The sequence below is a fragment of the Nyctereutes procyonoides genome, unplaced genomic scaffold (assembly GCF_905146905.1).
Source record: "Nyctereutes procyonoides isolate TBG_1078 unplaced genomic scaffold, NYPRO_anot_genome, whole genome shotgun sequence".
NCBI lineage: Eukaryota > Metazoa > Chordata > Mammalia > Carnivora > Canidae > Nyctereutes > Nyctereutes procyonoides.
This window is the reverse complement of record NW_026575025.1, coordinates 6123354-6140372: the sequence shown is the minus strand read 5'-3', so window position 1 is coordinate 6140372 and position 17019 is coordinate 6123354. Positions and strand designations below refer to the sequence as shown.

At 60.7% G+C, this 17019-nt stretch overlaps 1 protein-coding gene across 2 annotated transcripts; it reads left to right on the top strand.

Moving 5' to 3' along the window:
- The first annotated feature begins 4422 nt into the window (after positions 1-4422).
- On the top strand, positions 4423-6357 carry CDKN1C (cyclin dependent kinase inhibitor 1C). Of its 2 annotated transcripts, none has more exons than XM_055313776.1 (4): positions 4423-4564; positions 4774-5451; positions 5954-6088; positions 6219-6357. In XM_055313776.1, the coding sequence occupies exons 2-3, from the start codon at positions 4779-4781 to the stop codon at positions 6085-6087; spliced, it is 807 nt and encodes a 268-aa protein (XP_055169751.1). In that variant the 5' UTR covers positions 4423-4564; positions 4774-4778; the 3' UTR covers position 6088; positions 6219-6357. The 2 variants fall into 2 exon arrangements, with proteins under 2 accessions (XP_055169751.1, XP_055169742.1); XM_055313767.1 differs by having other exon boundaries at positions 4769-5451.
- Positions 6358-17019: the final 10662 nt, after the last annotated feature.

Here is a 17019-nt window from a genome sequence, read left to right as displayed (position 1 = left end):
AGGCCAGGGCCACAGCCCCCACGGATGCCCAGCTCCGGCTCCCTCCCCCCTTGGGGGACTCTTGCTTTCTTTCCTCTCCAGCTTTCATGCTCAGATAGGGGCTCAGGGCCAGGGAAAGGCACCGGATCTGCTGCCACTCAGCGCTGAGTGGTTGCTCGACCTCTCTGAGCCTCTGGTTCCTCCCTTGCTAAACAGGCATCAGAAAACCTCCCTGTACGGGTTCTTGGAAGGATGAAGTGAGGCAAGGAGCTGAGCCCGGGTGCAGGGGGGGCTCAGGGTAGCTGGTGCTGTCAGCATGGGTAACCTCCCTCTGCACTCCTGGGGGTGGAGGGACACCACCTGGCAAACAGTCCCAGAGGGCTGCAGGCAGACACCCCTCGTAGGGTCCCAGGGAGCACGCGGGGGGGGGGGGCCCAGTACGAAGACTGCCCTACTGGGCTTCCAGAAGCAGCTCCATGTGGCTCCCCAGGAGGAGGGAGCTCTGGGGATACCCGGTGGGGAAGTCAGCCACCAGGCAGCAGCCCGTGGCTGAGGACGTTTTCCGGCCCACCCAGCACTGCCACTTGCTGGGGCAAGAGTGTCCCCACCACCACCACCTCCCTGTGACTCAGTTTCCTGGAGTGCAGAAGGGGCCCACTCCCTCAGCACTGGGGGTGGGGGCAGTCTGTGAGGAGCAGTGGCCCCTCCAGGGCTTGGGTTAGGGGGTTAGCTGCCTTAACCACTGGAGCTGCACCAACTTCTTCAATCTGCCCAGACCTGTCTCCTCATCCAGAAAACGACACCCCGAGCAGGCCCGTGCCACACGGGGGAGTTGGGTGGCTGCGGTAACAGACGACTCCCGAGGGCTGGTGGCTTCAAATGCAATAAACGTTTCTTTCTCACTCCCCTCCGTCAGGAGGGTGTGCAGAGGGAGCTGGTGGGGTTGCTGGCTCAGCTCCCTGTGGTCATTCACAGCTTCTGCTGTCCCCAGGAGTCCCTCCCTGGACCCCTGCCCACCATCTAGCTGGCAGGGCAGGGATGAGAGGGAGAAGGATAGCTTGGCTGGTTTGCTGGGTCCCAGCCTGGAAAGGGTGCAGCATGCTTTTGCTTGTGTCCGTGGCCCCCCAGCAGCGGAGGGGCTGGGAATGTGGTCTTGTTCTGTTCGTTCAGAGGAAGAGGAAATGGTTTGGGGAACACAGTGCCTTTACTGGGTTGCTCCTCTGCTGGACGGGGGTAGGAAGGGCAGAGATGCACACTGGAGAAGCCAGCAGGGGGCCCAGTGTTTCTGACCCCCTCACCCTGCATGCGGGCTCCCCCACTCCCATGCAGGCAGGATGTGGGGTGCTGGGGCATCCCGGGAGCCTGTCCTGGCTGGTCCCCAGGGGCCAGCACCCCATCTCAGGTTCTACCGTTTGCAGCAACACAGAGTACAAACATCATGCCTTTTGTTTCCTTTTTTCCTTCGGATATATTTTTAATTACACAAGTAGAGCTTCGTTACTGTACTCAGAGAGATGTTCACTTGCTTCGGGGGCCCCTGGGGTGGAGCCCTGGGCCCTCTCTCAGACTCCCGGCCCCCAGCTCCTCGGCTGTCCTCCTCCAGACCCATTCCCGGCTCAGGACCAGCCACTCAGTAAGCCGGTGGGTACCATCCGTAACCAGATTCAGGGGCACAGACTCAGAGTAGGTCACCTCCCAGCCCTAACGAGGCCAAGAGGGGAGGTGTGCCCATGGCCTTTGGAGAAATCAGAGCAGAAAGCCTAGAGGGAAAGCAAAGAGAGAGCCAGGCATCAAGAGGATGGCGAGTAAGTGCTCCCTCCCCACTGTGCTCCCTCCTTTCTCTGCACAACAGGTGAGCCAGCAAGGGGATTCAGGAGAGCCATCCTTGGTCCCAGCTCATGGCAGCCACTATTGCCGCACTGTGTGACACGAGGTGTGTGGGTCTGCCACTCCCAGGCCTTGGAGGCAGAACTCAATGCCACACGCTGTTAGTTATGTCACTGTGGGGGTGGGAAGGAGTGCTGGGACCCTCCTGTCTAAACTCAGCCAGCACCCACGGAGGTGTAAGGGCGGGCACCAAAGGCAGTGGCAATGGCCCTCTAAGCCCACCTCTGCCCTGGACAGTGCTTGGGGAGGGCAGGGTCAGCTCCTGCTCATTTACTAAGCTCCTCTAGGGAGCTGAGGGCAGACAGGTGTTCATAGCACAGTCCCTGCTCGGGAGGAGAGCTCGGGCTCCCCTGAGTGTCTGGAGCGGGGGCTGGGAGTGGGGTGGCTTCCTTCTTCTAGGAAGGGAGCCGGCCTGGAGGCTGAATCTGGGCTGCGGGTGGGCTCCTTCCCCAGCCTGCCCTCCTGGGCAGCTGGAGCCAGGGTATCCAGACCTCTCGGGAAATCCTGGGGGCCACTTGGTTCCACATTTTGTGGTCACCACTGGGCTAGGGCACTGGGGAGGCTGGCATAGCCAGGCCCTGCCTCCTTCCAGCCCCAGGCCGGGTGACAGCAGCCTGGTGTAAGGAGTCCACAGAGCTTGGGGGACCTTCATCAGCTCCTCTTTAAGCTCCTGAAGATACAAAATTGTAGCATCTACCCCTGTGGCAACTTTGGAATCCAGTGCACAGAACAGAATAAAAACCAACCGTGAGCCATTGCCTGTGGTCCTGTCATCAAGAGCCCAGCACCCTGCCCTGTACCCCTGCCCTGCCGTGCCAGTGCCCACTCCTGTTTGTCTCATCCCCTCACTTCGACCTTCGGCACACCCACACCCAGGATACCTCCTCTAGGACACATTTTCACACTTTCACAGCGTCCCATCCCTAAGAAGTCCTAGAACCCACCTGACCCCGTGGGGGAGGCAGTCTGGTTGGGGTCAGGTCAGACTTATTTCTCTTACTCGGCTCATGGGCTCATCAGGGACAGAGGCCAACAGCTCAGGACTCTGCTGGACTGTCCGGCAGGTGCCTGACCCTCCCCACCCCCCAGGCCTCCAGGGCTGCTCTTAGCTCTTAGCTCGTGTGTGTGTGTGTGGGGGGGGCAGGGGGTGGTGAGGAGTTGGAAGCATTTCCTAGGCTCCCTGCCCCACAACAGGCTGGGCCAAAGGGAAAGCTGCAGAGAGTTAGCATCTCCCATGACCTGGCCCAGTGGGGATGAGAGCCACCGAGGAGGACCTGGGGTTGTAGCAAGGCCCCATGTGTTGGGGGAAGGGGTCTGGGTCCTGGCCAGTCCTTCCCCTCCCCGTTCCCCTGGCAGCCAGAGTAGGGCCCCATGGCTTGCGTGCCCCATCATTCTCTCCCAACAACATTGATTAGTCACAGTGAGGGGGTGCTAGCCTTCCAGGATGGTGAGACAGGTACAGCTCCTACAGCAGCTAGAGCAGGGCTGCCCACCGCTCACCCCTACCTCCCACCTGGGGGTCCCCAGAGGACCAGGATACCCAGTCAAGGCCCTAGGCTAGGCAGAGCCAGGCCCACCGTGGCTGGAGAAGCCTCTAGTGCCCTGTCCAGTACCCCATCCAGAACAACAGCCTCCGGCTGGTGTGAGTAGTCCGACCTCTGGCATTGTGTGGCGGAAGCCTGGAGTGGCCAAGCGGAGGCGGGAGAGAGAGGTGTCTCGCACCGGGTCCCTGAGGTGGTGGACATAGCCCGGGGTGGGTGCCCATCCACCGGGCAGGGCTGGGCAGGCCCCAAGACCTCAGGACTCCAGGGACTGAGGGCCCGCACTCCAAGGTGTCTGAGACTTCGCCCTTTGGGGTAAAGAGCGGTTCCGGGGGCCTTAGGGCCAGCAGGTGTGTTAGGGCTCCAGGTGCGCGGAACCCTGCCGGCGACTGCAGCCCCGGGCGCCGCAGGCAGGCCGCGCGGGGGCAGCCGAAGACCCCAGCTCGCTCCCGCTGGGGACGAGATGCCCGCGGCGGGTTCAAGGCCCGTCAGCTGGCGCTGGAGGCCCAATGGTGAGCGCGGGCGGCGGGGCTGGCGCCCCCGGGGGGCGAGTCGGCGCTGGCCGGACGCCGGGCCCGGCCGCGCCGAGGAGGGCGCGCCGGCCGAGGGGGCGCCCGCTCCGCCGCCGCCGCCGCCGCCTCGCAGCCCCCGCCAGCAGACAAAGGAGCCGGAGGGGGGCGGGAAGGGGGGGGATGGGGCGAGGGGGCGGGGCGCCGCGGTGTCACGTTACCGCCCGCAGCGCCCTTTAACTCGGGCCCCGCCCCGCTCACTGCCCCGCGCCCCGCCAATCGGCCCGCGCGCCCCGCCCCGCCCTCGGGTGGGTGTGTGCGCGCTGCCAATGGGCGGCGCGCGGGGGCCGGGCCGCCAGCGGGGCGGGGGCACCGCGGCCCCGGCCAATCGCCGCGGTGTTGTTGAAACTGAAAATACTACATATGCTAATTCGGCGGGGCCCGCGCGCGGGGGGGCGGGGTGGGACCCTCGCGTATAAAGGGGCGCGCGAGGGCTGGGCGTTCCACAGGCCAAGTGCTCTGCGCTCGGTAGGTGCCAGCCAGGCCCCGACGAGCCGAGCGGGCGAGGACAGGCACCGAGGGGGCGCGGCCGCCGGCCGGACGACACCGCGAGCGACACTCAGGAGCAGCCCCGGGCCCGACAGCCAGGTAGCCGCCGCGCCGCCCTCCCGCCGCGCCCCTTTGCCAATGCGGACTCCGACTGCGCGGGGTCTCCCTTGCGCCCGGCCTCCGCCCTCCTCCTCTCCTCCTCCTCCTCCTCCTCCTCCTCCTCCTCCTCCTCCTCCTCTCCTCTCCTCTCCCGCGGCCCGGGCCCGCGCCGCCCCGGGCCAGGTTCGACGTGTGTCTCCGCAGCGCAGTGGCGATGGAGCGCCTTGTCGCCCGCCGCACCTTTCCCCTGTTCGCGCGCACCAGCGCCTGCCGCAGCCTCTTCGGGCCGGTGGACCACGAGGAGCTGAGCCGCGAGCTGCAGATCCGCCTGGCCGAGCTGAGTGCGGAGGACCAGCGCCGCTGGGATTACAACTTCCAGCAGGACGTGCCGCTGCGTGGCCCCGGGCGCCTGCAGTGGACCGAGGTGGACAGCGACTCCGTGCCCGCCTTCTACCGCGAGACGGTGCAGGTGGGGCGCTGCCGCCTGCTCCTGGCGCCCCGGCCCCGCCCGGAGGGCGCAGGCGATAGCCCGCCCCCCGCGCCGCCCGCCGAGGAGCCCCTCGACGGCCTCGGGGAGGCGCCGGCGCCGCCGTCGGGCGGCCCGGCGGTGGCCCCCGCCCCGGCCCCTGCCGCGCCGCCGCCGGAGAGCGATGAGCAGGAGGCGGTGCCGCCGCCGCCGCCGCCGCCGCGCAGCCAGGAGCCGCTGGCCGAGCCGCTGCACTCAGGGATTGCGGGGCGCCCCGCGCCGGGCGCCGCCGCCGCCGCCGGGGGCGCCGCCCCCGCCGCCAACGCTGCCGCCGCCGCTCCCGCCGCCGCCGCGGCTGTGGCCACCACCGCTGCCGCGGGAGGCGCCGCGATCAAGAAGCTGCCCGGGCCTCTCATCTCCGGTGAGTCCCGCGCGGCCCCGCCCCGGCCCGGCCCGGCCCTGCTTTGTCCGGCCGCCGGGCTCCCCCGGGCTCGGGGGCCTCCCTCGGTCCCCGCCTCCTCCCGTGGCATTAAAGGGCCAGCGGCGCGCAGGGCGCGGCCGCGCCCGCACCCCGGCCCGGCCTGCGGCTGCGCTGCGGCGCGGCGGGCGCGGGCGGGACCGGGGCGCGCGGGCTCGGGGCCCCCCGGGCGCGCGACCCGCGCTCGGGCCGCGGGACCCCGCCCCGGGCGCGGCGGGCGCGGCGGGCGCGGCGGGCGCGGCGCCGAGGGGGTTAAGCGCGGCGGCAGCCCCGGGGGGCTTGGCCGCGGGACAAGGAGAAATGCTTGCACAGCACATTGCGCGGGCGACGTAAACAAAGCTGACCCGCCGCGGACCTCGGCGCGGGCGGGGCGGCGCCCCCACCCCGGCCCCGCGCGTTCCCCGGCCCACCCTGCCCTGAGCCGCTGCGCCGCTGTCGCCCGCAGATTTCTTCGCCAAGCGCAAGAGACCCGCGCCCGAGGCCAAGGCGTCGAACGAGGTGCCCGCGGGATGCGCCGCGCCTGGCGCCGCCCCGGCCGTGGGCTCGGCGGAGCAGACCCCGCGCAAGCGGCTGCGATGAGGTGGGTAGGGCCGCGCGCGCGGCCGGGCGGGGAGGGCAGGCCCCGCGGGGCCCGCGCCCGGGGCCGGGGCCGGGGCCGGGGCCGGGGCCGGGGCCGGGCCTGCTGTGCTCACTGCGCCTCTCTCCCGCAGCCTCGCGCGCAAAGAGCCCTGAGGGAGCCCGCTGGGCAGCGGACAGGACAGGAGCGCGGGGCCTCGGCTGGGACCGTCCATGTAGCAGCAACCGGCGGCAGCTGCCACCGAGCAGCGTTCGGTTTCGTGTTTAAAATTTAAAAAAAAAAATAACTGTGCAATGTATTAATAACGTCTTTTATATCTAAATGTATTCTGCACGAGGAGTACACTGGTCCCAAGGTGTAAAGCTTTAAGAGTCATTTATATAAAATGTTTAATCTCTGCTGAAACTCAGTGCAAAAAAAAAAAAAATGAAAAAAGAAAAAAAAGGAAAAAAGAAAAAAAAACATGTATATTTGTACAAAAAGTTTTTAAAGTTATACTAACTTATATTTTCTATTTATGTCGAGGCGTGGGCCGCTCTGCCACGCGATAGCTCGGTTATTGGTTATGCCAAAGGCACGTCACCGCATCTGGTTATCGACAAATGTAAATTTATTTTTATAGCGGACTCTGGGGGGAGGGGGTCGCTCACAAGCTGTAGCTGCCGTACAAGCCCATCTAGCTAGTTCTCTTCGCGCTTTCGCTGTCTCTTTTTATTATTATGATTATTTTAAACTTGAAGACAAATCTGTTAAAAATGGTTCCTGAGCCGTCTGCACCACTGCCCCGGCCCCTCGTCCGCCGGGTTCTAAATAAAGAGGCCGAAAAACGCTGCAAGTCAGCTCCGTGTGTGCTTGAACTGCCTCCAGCTCCCTTCTCTGGCTCCCCCAGAAGTTAGGGAGATAGGACAGCGGACACAGGGGGTAGCCCAAACACTTGCTAGGCCATCGGCCCCAAAGCCACAGGGACTTTCTCCCGATAGGGCAGGCCTCCCACCACCTGCTGCAGGCCCCTAACTTAGGGATGAGCGGCCCCGCCCTCGCTCTGCCAGCCCTCCCCCGCCCCCTCCGCCCCCTCTCGTGCGGGGGGGGGGGTGGCTGTGCGTCGAGACTTGGGGGTCGGCTCACGGCTTCCCCCGCTGCAGGGAAGCTACCCACACTCCAGCCGCCCTGGGCTGAGCCCGCATGGGGCTCAGGTGGGCACTTGCGGGGTGGGGGTGAGGTCTGATGGGCCAACGCCCATCCCCCTTGCTGACTACCGCGGCGCCGGCGCCTGGGGACCAGAGCTTTCAATTCTTCGGGCCCCAAGGGCTCCAGGGTCCCCAGCTTCGTGGGCTTGGGTCCACCAGGGTGGGACCAGAAGACCCCTGTCCCTCAGGGGTTCCTGGCCTGTTCGCGCCCACGGTGGGGGGAGGGGCAGCCCAAAGGCCTGCGAGGGGGGAAGGGGGGGGAAGGGAGGCGCCAGGGGCCAGGTGGGGAGGGGTGGGCTCCTGCCGCATCCGCCGCCGCCGCCCCGGAGGAGGAACTCGAGGCGCATCCACCCGCGTGCACCCACCAGCCTTCGGCTTTCAAAGTACTCCCTTTCAGTCGAAAAGAGGAGGCTTATTTTATTTTATTTTTTTATAGCTGACCTATAAACCTCTGAAAATTATGGCTTACAATGGAAAGGATGACGTGAAGTAGCACAAACTGACGGGCTAGCCGGATTCGGATTCGTGCGGCTGCCTTGGGCCAGGAGAAGCGGGGGAACTGGTGGTGCATTTAAGTTAACCGTTTAGGGGCTGTAGACACCCCTGCTCACATCTCCCACGGCTCAGGGACCCGGGCTGGGCTCAGCCCTGGATTCTGAAGATGCATCCACACTTGGAACGCACTCAGCTTCCAAGTGCCTAGAAGAGCCTGGAGGAGGGAGATGGGGGTCTCACAGGTCACTGAGAAATGCCCCCGCAGTCAGAGAGGGGGGCCCTGCCCCCTCCAGCGTGATTACAACCTGGGCATTAGGGCTGCATAGACCTGACAGCAGGCTTCAAGTCTCTCCTGTGGAGAAGGCGCCTTCCCCACCCCACACCCGTGTGACCACAGCCTGGTGGGAAGGGAGGACCATGCAGCTGAGGTGTGAGTGGGGGTCCGCGACGCCCAGCACCTGGCAAAGTCTCCCTGAATTAAAAGCCATTACCCATGATAGAATCTGGCAGGGGAGGGACACCTCATGGGCCCCCAGCACCACGGCCCCTGAGGCCTCTGCCCTGCTCTGCACGCAGCCCTGGCATTTGACCCAGGGGTGCAGCCTACATGTCCCTTCCAGGTGTCACCCAAGGGTGGTTTTCTCCAAAGCAGGGCAAGGGCTGCCTGCAGATGGGACGGTGGCATCATTTCTAGAGATGGTCCGTCCTGGTAGCAGATACCCAGAGGTTGCCCTCCACAGGGAAGAGCACTGAATGTGGAGTCGCTGGTGGGACCCTGGGTGCATGTGGCCCAAGGCAAGTCCTTCTTTCCCTGGGCCTCAGATTCTTACCTCTGGTGCCCTATGATTCTCGTACGAGGATGCTATGGACACAGTAACATCTGATGGCCCCAAACTCTCTTATCTGGGCTCCTGATAAGAAAGCATGAGCATACGCCCCACTGTCAGAACGAGCCCTCTCCTCTCTGGACCCCCAGGCCGTGCCTGAGCCTGGAGCGCCAGGGAGCAGGCTGGTAGCCGGCATGCCCCTGGGCATCCATGCTGCTGCTGTTAACCACAATGCTAGCACTACAGCCACAGCCAACACAACCAGTATTGGGGCCCTAATGGCAAATGCTGAACACAGTTCAGCCCTGTCATGGTCCCTATTTGAGGATGAAACTGAGGCATGGAGCAAGCTGCTGGAGGGTGGTCACTGACTTGGTGGGGCTGAGGGACTGGGGACCAGCTGCATTGCACTAGCCTGTGCCTGGGAAGGCAGGTGGGGAGGGGAGCCAGGCACCAAGGGCTGCAGGAGGGAGGTGTGAGCTCACACACACATGAAGCGTGGAGCGCTGTGCCTGGTGCACACGGTAGGCATGCAGTACCCACCAGGGGCTCAGATGATGTAGGCTCCCCCAAACACTAACTGAGCAAATGCTAGGCTCTTGCCACACGGCAGCTTCTTGCAGACCAGGCTAGGAAGACAGGATGTAGAGCCTTTAATCTGGAAGCCAGGCAGGTAGAGGCTGGGAACGGGCCAACCCGGGCAGCAGCGGTGGGCTGGGGGGTGGGGGGAGGGCGTGCAGGAGGAGAGGGCCCCACATGCACAGGCGGAACAGAGTCTGGAGGCCAAGGGGGCACAAAGGTCGTGAGGGAGGCAAGGTGAGTGTATCTGAGGTGGGAGGACGGGAGGTGGGAGAGTCTGCATGAGGTGGGAGAGTGGGGCGAGGGGGTTGCTTGGGGGTCTCTTTTGGCACCGGGGCCCTCGGCTGGCCTGGCCTGCCACTGGGTGTTGGGTTCGCCCGTGCTTGAGACATTATTTCATCTAAGAGTGTCTTTTGGGGCGTTCCTGCCGGGCTTCCCCGCTCCCTCTCCTTTTCCTTTGGTTTTCTGGACCTTCCTGGGGCTATGGGCTGGGGTCAAAGGTTGGATTTTATCTGTAGGCAGTGGGGAGCCCCTCAGGTGACAGCAGTTGTGGCAATTTTTGAAAGTGTGCTGAGGCTGCTGGGTGGGGGGAGGCAGGTATTGGTGAGGGGCTCCCAAGGCCACCCAGGCCCAGGTACTAGTTTGGCAAATATTCCAAGTGCCTTCAGCGGGCTATGTGCTTCTCGGGGGCACCAGGGCCACGGCAGAGAATGAAAGAGAGGGGCACAGTCGGTCTCCGCTAGTAGGAGCTGCCTCTGTGGTGGGAGGTGATGTGGTGAAACGTGCTAAGTGAGCCACAGCAGAGATCGTAGCATCACCCGAGCCGCTGTGCCAGGGCAGAGGGCAGGGGGCGACTGCTTAAAGCAGGCTGTGCCCCACGGGCTCCCTCCAGCCCCCAGCAGGTGATGTCTGAGCCTGACGGGTGATGGGCACGAGCTATGAGGATTAACTGGGGGAGGAGTTCTAGGGAGAGGGAACAGCCCTTGCAAAGGCCCAGGGGCCTGGTGTCTTCATAGAGTAATGGGCCAGAGGGGCTGGGGTGGGAGATGGGGTCGAGAGAGCTGAGCTGGTCTGGCAGGGAGGGTGAGCAGGGCTGCAGGCGGTTTGGGAAAACAGGTGGGGGGAGGCCTCTGTGGTTTGGGGTTCCGGTAGTGTGAATGTGGGTCATTCTCAGAGCTGAGGAAGCCTTTATAGTGAAGGGGACAGCAGAGACAGAGCCTCTTCTTTTGGACGTAAGTTGTCATTCAGACCATTCCCTGCCCTGATTCCCATTGTCACCCGGCCTGTGGACCCCAGGGTACGTGTTTAGTTCTCCACTTTGCCAAGGAGGCGTTGGTGCTCATGTTACAGGCATGGATGGGACGTTCAGACACGCAGAACCACTGGCCCAGGGCGGCCAGCCAGGATATAGCTCCCCCTCAGGCTCAAGAGCAACTGTTTCTTAAAAAGAAATTATATATCATTTTTAAAAGACTTTGTTTATTTATTCATGAGAGATGGAGAGAGAGGCAGAGACACAGGCAGAGGGAGAAGCAGGCTCTCCGTGTCTCCATGGGGAACCTGATGCAGGACTCGATCCCAGGACCCCAGGATCATGACCTGAGCCTAAGGCAGCTGCTCAACCACTGAGCCACCCAGGCGTTCCTATACATCATTATTGACTAAAGTCTATATTTGATATAAGAGGTCACTCTTGGTGGTGAACGTCCTATGGGTTCAGACGTACGCGTGATGATGCGTGTCCAGCACCACGGTGTCACATGGAATGGGGTCCCTGCCCTAAAGCCCTCTGAGCTCCCCCTATTCATCCCTCACCCCCAAACCCTAATGACCTCTGATCTCTGTCCTATGTCCCTAGTTCTGCCTTTTCTAGAATGTTCTAGAGGTGGGGTCATGGTGTGCGGCCTTCTGACACTGGCTTCTCTCACCCACTGATGTGCATTTATGGTTCCTCCGTGACCTCTCGTGGCTCCAGAGCTTGTTCCTTTTCAGTGCTGCATAATATCCCGTTGTCTGGATGGACCACCGTTTATTTGCCCACCACCCTCCTGAAGGACTTCTTGGTTGCTTCTGACATTGGACAATTCTAGATAAAGCTGTGCAGGTTTTTGGTGTCGATATACATTCTTACCTCCACTGGGTACGGTACCAAGGAGCATGGCTGCTGGTCCAGATGGCAAGACTGTATCGAGTTTTGTAAGAAACCACTGACTGTCTCCCGGTGTGGCTGCCCCATTCTGCATTCCCACCAGCGGTGAATGAGAGTTTCTGTCCCAGGCACTGTTTTAAAGATGTTTCTTCTGTGTGGACCACACCAACCACCAGGTTTTAGGTGAATTGAAAAAAAAAAAGTAAAGAGAAAAAGGAAACTTCATCACAATGTAGACACAAGGACAAGGGGATTTAAAAATGCACTGTGATGACCGCGGCTTTCAGTGAGCGCCTCGCGGGTTCCACCTGGCCGAGATGGAGAGCCTGGGCTATTGGTCAGCTCCTTATCCAGCCTGCTCTGGTGGATTGCATTATTGCCCAAATATTTGGTGCCCTGCCTTGTGGAAGGATTCTACATCTCCTGCAGGTGGGTACAGACTTGCCTACGTGACTTGCCCTGGCCAATAAAATGTGCTCTTTGTGCCATATGCCACAGTGAGGAGCTGCCCTACAGTGCCACCATCCTCTCGCTCAACCAGGAAACCGTGGGGCCCCAGCAGAGGCTGCCCCTTCCCAAGATGTGCAGCCCAGCCCAGCTGTGTCCCGCCAGGCCGGGACTGTCACAGCTGAGAAATTCTCTGCAGGTGGTGTTAGCTGCTGAGGTCTTTGTTACACAGCACAAAGTAAATTCAGCTGACAGACACAGCTTCTTTGAAGATTCCCAACTCACCGTTTTAGGTTTCCAGGAATGACAGGAGGGCCTGGTGGCATTGTCAGGTTGTCCTGGATGTTTGGACACGTGTCTGAGGTTATGGAGACTCCTCTCTGGGCACCATGTTCAGTGTCCTCCAGGCCCTGACTCTGTACTGTTTCATTTAAGGGCTGGAGGCTGGGTCGTTTGCACGGCTGGGCTCCCTATCCTTCCTGGCTGTCTCCTATTCTGTACTGTTTGTGCTTTAAAAAGTGTCCAGGAGGGACGCCTGGGTGGCTCAGCGGTTTGAGCATCTGTCTTTGTCCTGGGATCAAGTGCCGCATCGGACTCCCTGCCTGGAGCCTGCTTCTCCCTCTGCCTATATCTCTGCCTTTCTCTGTGTCTCTCATGAATAAATAATTAAAGTCTTAAAATTTTTTTTAAAGTGTCCAGGAGGCGAGGCAGAGAGCAGCCGGGCAGAGGGGCTACAGGTGGACGAATGGCAGAGAGGAGTAGAAGAGCACTCCTGTTTGGAACCGGACAGCGTGCTTTGCGTGGCCAGTGTGACAGGGACCCAGATTCTGCCCAAATCCCGGCATGCAGTGGCCTGTGTTCGTCCCCATTACAGAAATTAATCACCCTGAGCCTTCCTGGGGCAGCAGAACCAGTAACAAACTTCCAAATGAATGAAAACTCCTGCAGCCCCCCCCCCCAACCCCTTGCCCCTAGCACTGCACAGTGTGGCTGGGCTGTCCGAGGCCCCGGCTCTGTAAGCCACAGTGTGGACTGGACACGTAAGTGCCGGGACTAAGCATCAATTCACCGCTGCAGGAGGCTTGGCCGCAGATGGCTCGATGGCTCGGTGAGGTGAGGTCTTCTCCAGGGCTTGCCCACAGTGGGAGGGAGCTGCCTCGGCCAGAGTCGTGACCCCTTCCCACAGGCAGCCTATCTCCAACGACAACTGGTGGTTGTGGGGGACAGAGCCAGGCCCTTGGCTCAAGCACACAATTCTGAGGGACCATCCTAGCTCCAGGACTCTTGGGGCAATTGGCTGAGAACTTGGTTTCTTCTGTCTTCCCAACCTGCCCCTTCCCTCTGCCACAGGGGTGAGTCCACGAGCATCCCTGACAAAGCATCCTGCACCCATGCACACACGTGGACACACATACAGACACGCCCCTACAGAGAAACTCATAGACACTCACAGACACGCATACAGAGACGTACAAACATGTACACAAGGAGACACACATACACATCCAGTAATTCTTTTTTTCCCTTTGATGAAGGAGGAAAGATGTGCACTTTGGGACGTGGGCACAGACTCAGCAACAGAACTGTGTGCTCAGGGGCACCCCTAGGAAGGCCCGGTTGCCTTTCCCAGTGTTATTTAAACCCTGAGGGAGTGTCCAGGGGCAGTGGAGATACAGATCATATCGCCGAGAGACGCTCTGAAATACAAAATAGAAAGGCCCCGGGTGGCCTGAGTGGCATCTGCTTTGATCTTAGCTGTTGTCTGAAAGCCCCAAGGAGCCGCAGGCCTCAGTGTCAGGTGGCTGCATATTTACCTCTCAGCCCCAAAGCGTGACCACAACTGTAACTCTGCGATGCTAGGGGCATAAAGTCAGGTGAGCCCTGGCATCCGGTACCTTCTCTTCCGTTGGCACGAGAACACCTGTTCCAATTATTTCTTGCCAAGTAAAAACTATCCCAGTGCTTTGTGGTTTAAAACAACGGTTTTGTTTATACCTATGATGTTATGAGTCAGGAATTTGGGAAGTGCCGGCAGGTAGTTTGGCTCTGCTTTATGGGGTGTCAGCTAGGGTGGTTTGATCAGGGTTGGGGGGGGTCAACCTCCAAGCCGGTTCACTCCCATGCCTGGCCTGGTGGACTGACTGCTGGCAAGGGAACCTCTGCCCCTCCTTCTGGGACTTCTCCACGGGCCCCCTTGGGCTTCCTCACAGCGTGGCTGCTGGATTCGGAGGGTGCTGTCCCGGGAGCCAGGCAGGAGCTGCAGGGGCTGCCCCCACCTTGCCTGGCAGTCGAGCAACAGTGCCTCTGCCTCATCCAGCTGAGCTGGCGAGTTATGGAGACGGCCCAGGACCCCCAGGCGGGCACCCAGCCCTGCTCCTCCAGAGATCTTGTGGCCACCTTAGCCACAGCGGCCTTCCCAGAGGACCCGGCACTGGCGCTTGGGCCCCAGCAAATGCTGGGGGGTTCGCTTCGGGACTCGCGAACGAATTATTACCTAAATTAAAAACAACACTGTTTTCCATTCACATGGATGTTCAGCAGCACACAGAAACACGGGTCACTGAGTGCTTCCCGGGTTTGAGCTGACCCATCACGATGTTTTGCTCAGACATCAGAGCTGGGTCCAGTCCGGAGGCAGAGCTGTGAGCACACGACCACACGGACTCCTCTTCTCCAAGACCACGGAGATGGTCTCATGACAACACCCGATAAGGCCTTTCTGCCTTCGTTGACTTTTACACACGTGTATTTACCTACGTGTACGGGTGTATGTAAGTCACACCGTAAATACACATTCATATATCATCTGTCTTATGCACACACATATATACTGTATTTATATTATGCACAGGCACACACATGCATTTACATACTTTCTCTGTTTTCATTAACTTTGTAGCAGATTTTAAACTTCGAGAGCAGTAGTTATAATATCACTTGTACCTCCTTTAAAAAGTTCTTGCGGGAGCTCATAATCATGCACGAAGTTAATGGTGGGCTCTGTGTACTCACCAGCCAGGGCTGACGATCATTAACATTTTCCTAATCTTGCCGATTTGCTTCCTCCCTCTAGCTTTGAACTTTTTTTTTTCTTTTTTAACTGGATCCCAGACCCTGTGTCCTCTCATGGGCTGATCTTTCCTTGCAACGGGAGCCGGCCAGCCTTGTTTCCGCAGATGCAGCCTGGACCCACAGTGCCCTTCCCCGCCTTCCGTGTGCCACCCGCCAGCTTTGTCCTGGAACCATGCCTTTCCCCTTATTCCAGAAGAACACTATCAGCTTCCAGTGAAAATGACACAGATCTGTTGCTGTCCTCATGCCACGCCACGCCAGACTTCCTGAGACCCTGCACGGGGGACCCGTCCAGGGATGGCCAAGTGCAGCATCACCACCTGGAGGGCCTCACTTCTTTCTAGCTGCCTCCGTGGCATGCCGCACGTAATGGACAGTCCTGCGTGTAGAGACCATGTCATGATTGCCTTGGAGCCCTGGCGTGTCAACGTGCTGCTGCTTTCTGGGACCTCTTTTGAACCATCGGTCCATCTCTGGTGGCTGCAATCATATAAACATGGAAGTGTCACACAAGGCCTCGTGCGCAGATGGCAGAAAGCACATCTGCAGAGACCTGATGCGTGGCAGCTTGGCCACACCTACCGGCCCTCAGGAGCACAACGGGGTCACACCTGTGGTGTGTGTGTGAACACAGATCATTTCCCTTCTCCTTGAAAGTGCCACCTCCCTGCAGCTACATCCAGAGGGGCTCTTGGGGGCGCCAGTGAGGCAATCCCAGGGGGGTCTTGGGGACTCGTGGGCAGGGGCCGGGTGTGGGGTGGCTGGCTCATGGAGAACAGGCAGGGGGTTTGGACCAACTCCATTTCATGAAGGGCAGGGGTTGTCAGGGGGTGGCAGCGGGGGTGGGGGGCAGGGTGGTGGTCATGACCAGCACTGGGCCGTCTTACTGATTATATTCCATTCCTGACTTCCCACTCCTTGACAGGCTCTGATCCCAGCCCCCACTGCTCTCTCCTGAGTGGGGCCCCTCCATGATGAGGAAAGCAAAGGATGAACGCCCTCCCCTCTCTGAACCTCAATTTCTGCTCTAGCAAAGAAGAATTGGGGCCCCTGAAGGCCCATCTAGCTCAATGTCCTTGGGGTCTATGAAGCCCACGGTGGTTTGAAATCCGTCCTCCTCTGTGGCTGCTGAGGACCCCATCCATGGCCCTTCTGGTTCAGGCTTGGGAGACCTAACTGGTCCCTCTGGTGGGAGGGAGCCCCCCACCCTGGAGCTCCAGGGCTTTTGTTGGGATGGTCACGTCGCTTATTACCCAACCCTGGCCCTTCACTCTGGGTCCCGAAAACTGGCCACAGGGGCACAGTCAAGACTGCAGAGACCAGAGTGAGGCCACCTGCCACCTGGTGTCCACCGACTGAAGCCAAGTGGTCAGGGGCCGCTCTCCCAGCCAGCACTCCAGCAGGCAGGGCTTTGAGCTGCTGACCCACAGCCCCAGCCACCTCTCTGCCTGGCTCCGGTCCTCGTGAGAGTCTAGCTGTGGGCTGAAGGCAAAGGCACATGTCTGTCTCCTCTGTTTTCTCAGCCATTCCTTCCATGTGCCAGGGGATATCACTTTGGTCTTTATACCCTAAAGGGGCAGGGGCTGTGACCTGTGTGACAGCACCTGGTTCCCAGTCTGCCCTGGAAAATCCCATTGGTGCTGATGATGCTTGAAGTCCAGAGCCCTGTGCCTGGATATGAGAGAGAGAGAGAGAGAGAGAAGGGAAGGAGGGAGGGAGGGAGGGAGGCTGGAGGGAAAGAGGGAAGGAGGGAAAGAGAAAGGCACCATTTCACTTCTGTTTGTTTTTTCCTTTGATGGCTCCTTTCAGGGACTTTGCTTTTTCAGCCTTTACCTGCTGCTCTGGGGCTCCTGGAGCCCACTTAGGGAGCAGCCTGTAGCCCCCCAGCCCACTGGCCCTTGCACCTCCCATGACCCTCTCCTCACCAGGAAGGCAGGATGAGCAGCAGGAGCCAGCCCACAGGGGAATGCCATCAGAAGAGCGAGACACATGGGTCTTGGGGAGGCAGACGTGTGTGTTTTGGGGAGAGCTGGGCGTTCCAGAGAGGTGTCTTTTGGGGAACCTCGGGCTCAGGCCAGCCCGGCTGCCTCTCAGAGGCCCCCGGAGAAGGTGGGGAAGGTGGGAGGACACGGAGGAAGGAGAACCGGCGTCAGGGCGGGGCCAGGAGGAGACGCAGCC